This window comes from Sinocyclocheilus grahami, unplaced genomic scaffold (genome assembly GCF_001515645.1).
Source record: "Sinocyclocheilus grahami isolate Dianchi unplaced genomic scaffold, SAMN03320097.WGS_v1.1 scaffold1191.1, whole genome shotgun sequence".
NCBI lineage: Eukaryota > Metazoa > Chordata > Actinopteri > Cypriniformes > Cyprinidae > Sinocyclocheilus > Sinocyclocheilus grahami.
The window spans coordinates 450076-462406 of NW_015506370.1; the positions used below are offsets into that span (position 1 = coordinate 450076).

General features: G+C 40.3%; 1 protein-coding gene across 1 annotated transcript in view; it reads left to right on the forward strand.

The window, feature by feature from the left end:
* The first annotated feature begins 555 nt into the window (after window positions 1-555).
* Window positions 556-12331, forward strand: part of LOC107567813 (gastrula zinc finger protein XlCGF8.2DB-like) — a 13816-nt gene continuing 2040 nt past the window's right edge. Inside the window, exons 1-3 of the mRNA XM_016253582.1 lie at window positions 556-648; window positions 7929-8019; window positions 9218-9367. Of these exons, the coding sequence (XP_016109068.1) occupies window positions 556-648; window positions 7929-8019; window positions 9218-9367 (334 nt within the window). The remainder of the gene's footprint in view (window positions 649-7928; window positions 8020-9217; window positions 9368-12331) is intronic.

Here is a 12331-nt window from a genome sequence, read left to right on the forward strand (position 1 = left end):
CGATTGACCAAAAACTTCCTGATCGTTCGGGACCCTAAAGAGAAAACAGCGCTTATGGTCCAAACCTCACTATGGGCTCATCTGGGATTTGAACCCAGGACCTCTCGCACCCTAAGCAAGAATCATACCAACGAGCCTATCCTGGCAAGAGTCTACCTGAGAATAAAGAATAATTATAGCAACAACAAACGAAGGAACATAAACTAACATGGAAGTAATCAAACACCTCGAGACAATGTTAAAGGCAAACGATTGAAAGTTGGCCTCTGAATGGATTTAAAAATGGGGCTGAACCTAATATGTAGAGGGATCTTGGGAGGACAGCTGAAACAGTCAGATGTCCCTTAGATTTTAAACTAGTGTGGGCAGTGTGGGAGGGGAGAAGTTGGCTGCACGACCTGATTGATCCAAAGGTATCCTACGTAATACAGGAATCCACAAACATATGTACTGGGGTAACAAGACCAAGAAGGGCCTTTAAAACAAAAGCACAATCTCTAGGTTAATTCTTCAACTTCATTACGGCCAGTGCAAAGGTGCAAGCACAGAGGTGAGATGGCCTCTTTTCTTAAAGCCCGTTATAATAGCGGTCGCTCTGCAAAGGCTTCATTTGGAGCGATGGACTTCACCCCCCACGGTGTGAACAGTGTGAACAGACTGTGAATTGAAGCGACATTAAGGTATATCAAAAAGTGTATATTTTTTAAATGTGATTGTTGGCACATTTTACCAGTTTTTACCATACTTTCAAAACAAAAATTAAAATAGGAAAAATATGCAATATGAAAATAATTGAAGACAAAATGTGTTTTGTTGAGAAAAAACAAGATTTGTTTTTTAAACAGTCTTTTTCCAAAAGGTACATCTGGAAAAAGGGGGGGTCGTCTTATAATCAGGGTCATCGGCTAATACGGTATATAAAAAATCGTGATGAAGTTCATTCAGCATTCATTTTATGTCATAAGAATCAGTGCACTGTGTATATATATATGAGTTCATACGCAAAAGCCTCCAAGTGCCATTTGCCATCTGAAATTTTCTTCTAAAATGAGCATTTTTCTCAGGCTCCTACAGTTATGTTCAGTTATTTCACTTTAATGGCAGTGAAAAGAACCTATTCATTAACATTAAAGGGGTCATATGATGCGATTAAAATTTTTCCTTTCTCTTTGGAGTGTTGCAAGCTGATTGCGCATAGATAAGATCCCTGAAGTTGCAAAGACTAAAGTCTCAAAACCAAAGAGATATTCTTTATCAAAGTTAAGACTCTGCCACGCCCCCCTAAAATGGCTCGTTCTAACACGCCCCCACATATCTACCTCACTATGTGGAAATATTTGCATAATGCGCCCAACTTTTCACGCAAAGAAAGAAGGCGTGGTTTCAGTAACCGCAGTTAGTGTTGAAGCAGCATGTCAGGGAGACGCTGTGTGTTTCTAGGCGAAAGCAAAAGCACTTTATTTGGCCTTCCGGAAGTAGATGCATTTAGAAATCTTTAAGATGACTTACAACAGAACAGCAATGCATTTTATGGACGACCGTTTCGTGAACCTAGGAGAGGAGGTCATTCTGACTTTGCTATGACAATCTGGCGCTTCTGAATCAGCTACTGTTTTGTTATTAGTTTAAGTATTTGCTATTGACTGTTCAAATGCGGAGTTATGCGCATCGCGTGTGTGTGTGTGTGTGCGCGCGTGTTTGTGTGTGAGAGAGAGAGAGAGGGTAACATCACAGTGGAGTCCGCTGTCTTAACCGTGGCTTGTGTACTGCAAACACATACCAGCTTCATCACTGTGTCTGTCACGCGACTCTGTTCCCCTTTCGGGCTTGAACTGATGGTAAAACTAATGACATTATTTACTGTCTTTACATTTATTTTGAAAGATGAAGCCCGCGATTATGGTAAGGGGCGTTACATTTCCGACGAGTGCTTGCGGTGTTCGGCCAATCACAATGCACTGGGTCAGCTGGCCAATCAGAGCAGACTGCGCTTGTCGGAAGGAGGGACTTTGTAGAAAACGAAGCGTTTGAGAGAGGTGGGGCATAGAGGACCTACAATAATGTACAGTATTTGAAAAATAATGTGTTTTTTGAACATTAAAGCATGTCAACATATTCTGTTACACCAAATTCACAAAATAATGATCTTTAAAAAAGCATCATATGACCCCTTTAAATCCAGGACATTCTAAGTGGCTATTGGCCAGTTTTTCTCATCATCTGTTTCTCTGTCCTGTGGGGTTCCTCAAGGGTCCATTTTGGGGCCATTACTCTTTAATCTATTTTATATATTACTCTATTTTATGATTGTTCACTACAGCACTTTGGCCAGTGTACGCTGAATTTAAATGTGCTCTATAAATAAAATTTACTTACGTGATACATTACAATACATGTGAGACACGAGTACAACCTGTCCATCTAGCGCAGGGGTAGGCAAGTTCGGTCCTAGAGAGCCGCTGTCCTGCAGAGTTTAGCTCCAACCCTAATCAAACACACCTGAACAAGCTAATCAATGTTGTCAGGATTACTAACCCCTGATTTACACTGCACACGTCTGCGGCGCGTTACGGCTCAGAGGAGGTTTTGTTACGCCCTCCACGCGGTGCCAACTCACACCAGAAGCGCAGCGGTAGGATTCGCGAGACCACGCCATTGCCTGTCAGATGTTGTTTGGTTGCTCATTGTCCTTGTAAAAAGGATTTGTGATGTAACAACATGCGTTTTTGTATTTCGAGAATGAACCGCTCGTCGTCCATTTCTGGCCTCCTGCCAAGTGCCAAAGATATGTGACCGTGAAATGCGATCGGGAGTCTGCGCAGGGTGTTTATTTGGAAATTGACATGATTTTTTTACTTTTATTTTGCATTTGCTGTGCGGTTTGGACGCGGTGTCCGTCAAAAATAGACTAGGCGCCTATCTTTATCGAAGCGGCGCGGAGAGCCGCTTTTGAAACGTGCCACGGCGTGTCTGGTGTAAACACAAGCATTGACTAGAATGACTGCGATCAGTTCCGGTAGCCGCGTCGGAGCCGTAACGCGCCGCAGACGTGTGCAGTGTAAATTAGGGGTAAGGCTACAGGCAGGTGCTTTTTTCAGGGTGGGAGCTAAACTCTGCAGGACAGTGGCTCTCTAGGACCGAACTTGCCTACCCCTGATCTAGTCTATTCCTCTGACGTGGGGTCTTTGGATCTTGATATGGCATCCGTTGATTGCGCCAATCACGTTGTCTATGAATGAATGAATGATGCATTTATATAGCGCTTAATTGTGTATTGCTGTACACCCAAAGTGCTTTACAATCATGTGGGTGGGGTCTCTCCTCATCCAGCCCTTGTTGCCGCAATAGCTCCATATACTGCTCAAGCTGTGTTCTTGTAAATCGCAGGTGTTTTCGGAACATCTTTGGGCTCATGTCAAGAATTCGCATCCAGGCAGTGCCTGATTTCAGCACTGCTGGTAATGGCCTTTTATTTTCAAAGAAAGCTATTGTTGCTCTAAAAAGGGGGAAATAGATACAACCAGGGTGTGATTTGCCGGGGGGGGATGCGGGGGGATTTCCCCCCTCTGGTCTACGCATCCCTGCCTCTGCTGAATTATTTTTATCTCCGGTGGGGATAAAAAACATCCCTCGAACAGCGCCGAAGTCCCGATCTGAATCAAATGATTCACGATACGCGATCCGATTGGAGCGCTTCAAAAGAGTGAATCATTTTGCGACGCAGTGTTGCCAAGTCCGTGGTTTTCCCGCGGAATTGGGCTACTTTAACACTGTTGCCACGGGTTGTTTTTCATGTCCACGGGTTGAAGCGACTCCAATAACATGATTTTTATCCCCTGGAATGCGAATTTTAGCAGGGGAACCCCGCCAAAAAACTTGTATTTTACCCCCTGAACCTGCTGGGAGTTGTAGTTTTTGTTGTATGTTTTTTCCTGTTTTCTGCGCTCCTCCCTGTCCTCTACTGTACCGGCTGCTCCTTGTCAATGTCACACGAGTCTCTTCAGACCTTAGAGCTGTGCATGAACTTGAATCTTCTGATTGAATCACTGACTCACTTGATTCATTCAGAATCAAAGAATCACCACTGTGTAGATGCACTACATTTCTGCTGAGGCTTTGATTGGAACTACTTCGTTTGAGGAATTAAGCAAAACATAATATTGAGTCTGAAATTAGTTTATTGTACTTTTTTAATAAAATCAATATCACATGCAATCATTCACACTTCTTTTGTCTGCCTCCAGCGCTTCCATTCGTCTCCTGTTAAAGCCTACATTACTGCACACATTTCATTTCAATATTACTGCACGCATGAAAAAATAACCTATAAAACCCCATAATATCTCATAAGAGAAACCTGAAATGAACAAATAGAGTGGAAGACAGGAGAGTTTTGCTGAGTCACAATCATTTCATCTGATTTCTGTACGATTAAATATGAAATAATCACATTAAAATGGTGAAATCATTGCCATTTATCATTTCTTAACAATCTGAACAGTGCCGTTGAGTCACACTGTAAAACATTAACAATAAAGGTTTCCTTAACCCTTGTGCGGTCTAAGAATGTTACATTTTGAATGTTTAAAAGTCGTAGCTTCATCGAAATGGTATGAAACTTGGTGACTTTTATGGCACTTGGTATGTGAACACACAAAGAAATTGAGGGCATGATTCGAACAGGCTAAGTGCTCATAATAAAATAGTCACACTCATGGTCTTCGGTCAAAAAATAGGAAATGAATGGGAAATGGGCAAAAAAATACAGAAAATTTTTGTGTGTACAATCTACAAATCCCCCACGATGCAGAAAAAAATTGCACAGCAATGAAGGGGTGAAACTCTAAAACATCAAGAGTGCAAAATCAACTCGCACACACGCACACGTATACACACCCCCCCCCATGAACTGGTGTGCCAGTAACACAGCAACTATGTAAAGTAAAATAAATAATTCAACTACAATTTAGTAAAAAAGTGTACAGCATGGAAGGGGTTACACTCTAAAACATCAAGAGTGCAAAACAGACACATCCACTCACACACACACACACACACACAGAATTATACACACTCAAATGAATTGGTATGGCTATAGCCATATAGCCAAAACAAGTCAGAAAACTGAAATAAGAGGTTAAAATCAGATCAGACCCAGAAGGATTAAGCTCTGATAAAGCATTCCTGTTTATTTTTGTTACACAAAACATTAGAATTCTATAAAAATGTAACAAAATGCTTTCTGTGTTCAGGTTTGACTGTAGTAGTAATAATGCAAAAACTGACGCTTCAAATCAACATTTCAAACAACAACAAAATATAAACCTGGACAGAAAGTAGTCTTTGAGAATGCCTTAATTGTTTACTTTTATTAGGTTGTGGATTTCAATGTTTATTGTGTATAAAAACAATGAGGGAATTCACAAGCCTCTCTATAGATTCCTATACAGGCATCTAGTGGTTACACCATGAAATGACATGTTTTTCTTGCTTTGCTCTCACCAGGAGGTGCTGGATTTTAAAGGCCTAGTCTCTATTTTAATATCTATAGATTCCTATACAGGCATCTAGTGGTTACACCATGAAATTACATGTTTTTCTTGCTTTGCTCTCACCAGGAGGTGCTGGATTTTAAAGGCCTAGTCTCTATTTTAATACAAAGACCATGAGTGTGACTCCCAAATGAGGAGCACACAAGGGTTAAGAGAGACTGAGCCTCACACACAGTTTGTGTTTGTTGACATATTGCAGAATGTTGATTGTTGCATTTGTGTGTGTGTTGAAGTGTGGCCCTAATTAATATCACATGACCCGAGCAAGTCCATGGTTGACACCCTCTCATTAGCATGTTGTGCAGAGGAAAAATAAACGTGGAACTACATTCAGAAATAAATGAGTGATCAAAGGAAAATAAATGGGATGAGTTTAGCATTTCCTTAAAATAAATTGGTGGGCAAATAGAAAATGTTTATTTATTTGACTACTTAAATCACACGTTTAATTACTTATATATGTATTTAAACAAGAACACGTGTATTTATACACACATTTATTTATTTGTGTATTTATTCTCCTGTTAAAGCCTACATTACTGCACACATTTCATTTCAATATTACTGCACGCATGAAAAAATAACCTATAAAACCCCATAATATCTCATAAGAGAAACCTGAAATGAACAAATAGAGTGGAAGACAGGAGAGTTTTGCTGAGTCACAATCATTTCATCTGATTTCTGTACGATTAAATATGAAATAATCACATTAAAATGGTGAAATCATTGCCATTTATCATTTCTTAACAATCTGAACAGTGCCGTTGAGTCACACTGTAAAACATTAACAATAAAGGTTTCCTTAACCCTTGTGCGGTCTAAGAATGTTACATTTTGAATGTTTAAAAGTCGTAGCTTCATCGAAATGGTATGAAACTTGGTGACTTTTATGGCACTTGGTATGTGAACACACAAAGAAATTGAGGGCATGATTCGAACAGGCTAAGTGCTCATAATAAAATAGTCACACTCATGGTCTTCGGTCAAAAAGTAGGAAATGAATGGGAAATGGGCAAAAAAATACAGAAAATTTTTGTGTGTACAATCTACAAATCCCCCACGATGCAGAAAAAAATTGCACAGCAATGAAGGGGTGAAACTCTAAAACATCAAGAGTGCAAAATCAACTCGCACACACGCACACGTATACACACCCCCCCCCATGAACTGGTGTGCCAGTAACACAGCAACTATGTAAAGTAAAATAAATAATTCAACTACAATTTAGTAAAAAAGTGTACAGCATGGAAGGGGTTACACTCTAAAACATCAAGAGTGCAAAACAGACACATCCACTCACACACACACACACACACACACAGAATTATACACACTCAAATGAATTGGTATGGCTATAGCCATATAGCCAAAACAAGTCAGAAAACTGAAATAAGAGGTTAAAATCAGATCAGACCCAGAAGGATTAAGCTCTGATAAAGCATTCCTGTTTATTTTTGTTACACAAAACATTAGAATTCTATAAAAATGTAACAAAATGCTTTCTGTGTTCAGGTTTGACTGTAGTAGTAATAATGCAAAAACTGACGCTTCAAATCAACATTTCAAACAACAACAAAATATAAACCTGGACAGAAAGTAGTCTTTGAGAATGCCTTAATTGTTTACTTTTATTAGGTTGTGGATTTCAATGTTTATTGTGTATAAAAACAACGAGGGAATTCACAAGCCTCTCTATAGATTCCTATACAGGCATCTAGTGGTTACACCATGAAATTACATGTTTTTCTTGCTTTGCTCTCACCAGGAGGTGCTGGATTTTAAAGGCCTAGTCTCTATTTTAATACAAAGACCATGAGTGTGACTCCCAAATGAGGAGCGCACAAGGGTTAAGAGAGACTGAGCCTCACACACAGTTTGTGTTTGTTGACATATTGCAGAATGTTGATTGTTGCATTTGTGTGTGTGTTGAAGTGTGGCCCTAATTAATATCACATGACCCGAGCAAGTCCATGGTTGACACCCTCTCATTAGCATGTTGTGCAGAGGAAAAATAAACGTGGAACTACATTCAGAAATAAATGAGTGATCAAAGGAAAATAAATGGGATGAGTTTAGCATTTCCTTAAAATAAATTGGTGGGCAAATAGAAAATGTTTATTTATTTGACTACTTAAATCACACGTTTAATTACTTATATATGTATTTAAACAAGAAATGATGTATTTATACACACATTTATTTATTTATTTATTTGTGTATTTATTTATTTATTGTTTTTGCAGGTTTGGTCCTCCATATTTCACTGGCAGCTCCTTTCAGTACATCACTGGACAACATGCATTTGAATATATATTTCACCAAGAAGGGAAGGCTGACGTGTTTTATTATGTGTGGACTTCTATGCACTTTTAGAGAGTGGACAGGACTTTTATTTTGGTCTGCCGCTGTGGCGTCACAAGGCTGCGCCGCGCTCCTGCATCTGTTGTGATTCGACTGAGGAAAGGTGTGTGTTTTTAATCATTCAAAGTGTTTAAGTCGATGCAGACATGTGCATAACTTTTCTAAGCACTATAAAGCGGATGAAATAATCTTGAGTGTAATATTATAACGCTTTATGCCGCATTCATGAAGGATATTTCGCTCCCTCTATGGACACTCAGTTCATCATGAGCACGAATCGGTTCAGTGGCCAGCAGCGATGGAGAAACGGAGCCTTTTGAAACTCCGAATCAGTTGATTCGCCAAATGATTCACTTGAATCGCTTGCCAAATGATTCAGTTGACTCGTTCGAATCAAGTCAAGTCAAGTCTGCTTTATTGTCAATTCTTCCACATGTACAGCACATACACAGAGAATTGAAATTGCGTTACTCTCAGACCCTTGGTGCATACAGATAACACTAACAGTAGAACATAAATACAGATAGATACAGATTAAATACAAAATACAACTATAAAAATATACAAATAAGGTCACATTTTAAAAAATGTAAAAAAAAGCACAAGGCATATGGCAGATAGAGTGCAAACCAGTAAAGTAAACAACAGTGCAGATATATGATTTGTAGTGCAAAAGAGCTTATTCAGACTGAAGAGCTTATTCAGCGCTGTATAAAATCAATGTCAAATTTGCAAACTAAGTATTAAGTGTCTGTGTATTTTGCATTCTTTCATTCATTAATAGTGATAGTTTTCAGTGTTTTATTAGCTAATCAGGCCATTAACTCTCACTCTGACTGACTCCCTCACTAGTGTGCTGACTACTGAACTCGGGAGCTGATTGAGACACCCCAGAGATCTAGATTGGGTTTATTTTTCTTTCTGTTAATTATGCTCATCTTAAACACACAGATAAACTCAACTGAGACACACGTGCCACACTACTCTGACTGAGTTTTCAGTGTTTTCTCAACTGAGACGCACGTGCCCCACTACTCTGACTGACTCCCTCACTAGTGTGCTGACTACTGAACTCGGGAGCCGATTGAGACACCCCAGAGATCTAGATTGGGTTTATTTTTCTTTCTGTTAATTATTCTCATCTTAAACACATAGGCAAACTCTACTGAGACACACGTGCCACACTACTTTGACTGACTCCCTTACTAGTGTGCTGACTACTGAACTAGGGAGCTGATTGAGACACCCCAGATATCTAGATTGGGTTTACTTTATTTGTTCATTTTTCTGATCTTAAACAGGACAAAGTGTCCAAACACACAGAAAAACTCCTGCTGAAGCGACTGAGAGACGCACTATTATAAAGATGGAGTTTATTAAAGAGGAGAGTGAAGACCTGAAGATTGAAGAAGCATTCAGAGTCAAACATGAAGATACTGAGGAGCAAACAGGTTGGTTTCATTCTCAAAGCTGAACTCACTCATTTGATCATTACTAAAATGTCCAGCTCGACAGAAATGAGTGATATTTTTGAAGAATGTCATAAGAGTGTCGTAATGATAGCAGTTTTATTTGAATTCTGATTGGTTGATGACGCTCTAAGTAGGGATGGGCATTCCAAGCAAAAATAATATTCGAAAATCGCACCCCTCCCCCGCATGCACGCTCAAACACCCATAAATATATATAAAATATAATATCTTCTGTCGCAATTATAATGTTGAGTAATTATACTGTATATAAACTGCGGGCATCAGGGAGCCATTATTATTATGCGGGGCATTGAAATCGCTTTTGAATGCACGCTTGTTTTTTACTTTCACTTTCGAGATTCGCGATCACACGTACGGAGCAACACTCGACAGTACTTATCACACATTTTACAAGATTAGATGTCTGTCAGTGGTGCTCAGGATCGGCAAATCATTCGCCATCATCCTATCAGTCATCACTCCTTACTCCGTTTATGTGGTAAGTGAAATCTTATGTACTGTAATGTAACGGGCTACCGTTAGCAAGCGGGTAACCCATGTCCCTTTGGTGGCTCCGTAGAACGCGTTATTTGTTTTCCGCGCCTTTCTGAACACGGATTCAGCCACACCTCTAACCCAGTCGAGTTTGTGGTCCGCACAGAACTCCAATTTGACATCGTCCCAAGTTACTGTAAGCGTTATATGCTACACAAGCCTTATTTTATGCCACGCAAGTCTACAGTGTGCGCGTGAAACAATGTGTTCTTCTGTTGTCTTAGACAGCTTTTAGGTGCGTCCATAGCTCCACCTCCACGTCCATATCACTTCACCAAATGTTTTCAGTTATTTCAAAGGCCCTTACAGCCTAAAATAGCCAAAAAACTAAACAAAAACCACAATGATGCTAACCAAGCAAATGTAGTAAATAATGAGATAAAATTACCATAAGATAAAAATGTCAAACTATTTCCATGTTTTTGTCACAAAATTATGTACAGAAAGCACATACTCTCTCGCTTCCTCTCCTATACAAACACATACAGTACAGACACATGCTTGCACTCTCACAGAAATGTGTAGTCAGTGCTGCTCTGATGATTTTATGAATAAAGTAACTTAAAAACTACATTTCACAGAGAGGTGGTAACATTTTACTCCATTGTTGTATGTCTGTATTTATGTAGCACCGTGGTCCTGTGAGGCATGACATTTCGTTCCACTGTATGTCCCCACATGTAGCGGAATGAAAATAAAGCTCGACTTGACTTGCTGTTCTTGAAGCAGATAAACTTACAGGTTGGCACACATTGGGTGAGCATTACGCCAATCTGTTGCCGCTTATTTAGCCCTTGGTCAGACCTTGCTTTTCTACAGGCAGGAGTGCCCTTAGAGCAAGTGTTGAGGCATGTTGTTGTCACAATAGATGCCTCCAGCTTGGGCTGGGGTGCTGTATGTAACAGTCCTGCTGCGTTTGGCTCCTGTACAGGACCTCAACTGCAGTGGCATATCAATTGCCTCAAGTTGCTAGTGGTACTACTTGCCCTACTCCATTTCCAGCTGCTGCTTCAGGGCAAGACAACACATCATCCGGACAGACAACACTGTGATTGGTTGCATACATCAACCATTAAGGTGGTGTATGCTCACATCGCATTGATTTGGGGAAGCTCAGGTAGACCTGTTTGCCTCCTAAGAGTCCTCCCATTGTCAGCGGTTTTATTCTCTGACCGAGGCCCCCCTCAGCACGGATGCACTGGCACACAGCTGGCCTTGGGGTCTGTGTAAGTACAGATTCCCCCCAGTGAGCCCCTTCCTGGAGAATCCCCCTGAGAGGAAGGACCTTTTCTGCTGTTCAAGAGAGTTCCCCAGGCGGTGAACTCTGGCTGAGTTCCTCCAGCACCCTGCGTCGATCAAGCTGACACCAGGCTCAGTACTCATGTTGCATGCCAGTCCAGTCAGCCCTTGTACTGGGTTAGGTGCTGAATACATGAGATCCCCTTCTAGTAATCCTGTATGTGTATTTTCCCCTGGTCCATTCATCCCTTTTGGAAAACCTGTCTTTCCCTTGACAGAATTTCTTCTGTCCGACCTTGCAATGTTAGTTGTTCCATCTCTGTTTAGGAACTATCACAGTGGTTCTTCCATTCTTCCATATGTAGTACTGCCCTAGGTCAGTCCACATGTGCATCCTCCACGTCACTTCCCTATGGGTAGGATGTGGCTCCACAGTTTCCCCAACATGAAGTTGTCGTTACGGTGAAAGTTTTTATTAAAATAAATAAAAGATAAAGAAGGAACACCAAATTACCTTCCCCTCAGAAAGTCTTTTCAACCCCTCTAAGTAGGTGCGAAGGATTACGGCTTACTTAAGAGCATTGGGAAGGTTATGGCTTGCGACTGCATCTGTCTAGGCACGTTTATGCTTACCACCACCTGCATTACCAAATCTCGTAACATAGTTCAATGGTTGTGGTGCTTTCCATTGGGACCACAATACGTCTGTATCAATGTAGCGTTAAACATGACTGACTGAAAGGGAATGTCTCTGTTATGAATGTAACTCTCGTTGCCAAGTGAGACCCCAATACGTCAGTATCGACATAACGTCTCTGTTCCCTCCTTCAGGGAACATGGTTTACATATGTAACCAAGAAGTTCTTTGTAATAACTGCATTAGTCTGATATCATTGGTTCAGGCCTCAGTTACTAGCTTTAAAATGAGCAAAGATACATAAGATTTACAGTACACATCTTGAGATGAGATACGTAAGATGTTACTCCTACACAGTGTGTTTTAAGGACAAAAACCTGACAATCAGCTTTAAAATGCAACATCTGAACAAAGTCTTGAGGTGTGGTAACCATAGCATAGGTGTAATAATTGACTCCAACTTAATTCTTAAGTCTGATTTAATTAAGTTTAATTAACTGCAATGCTTTTTT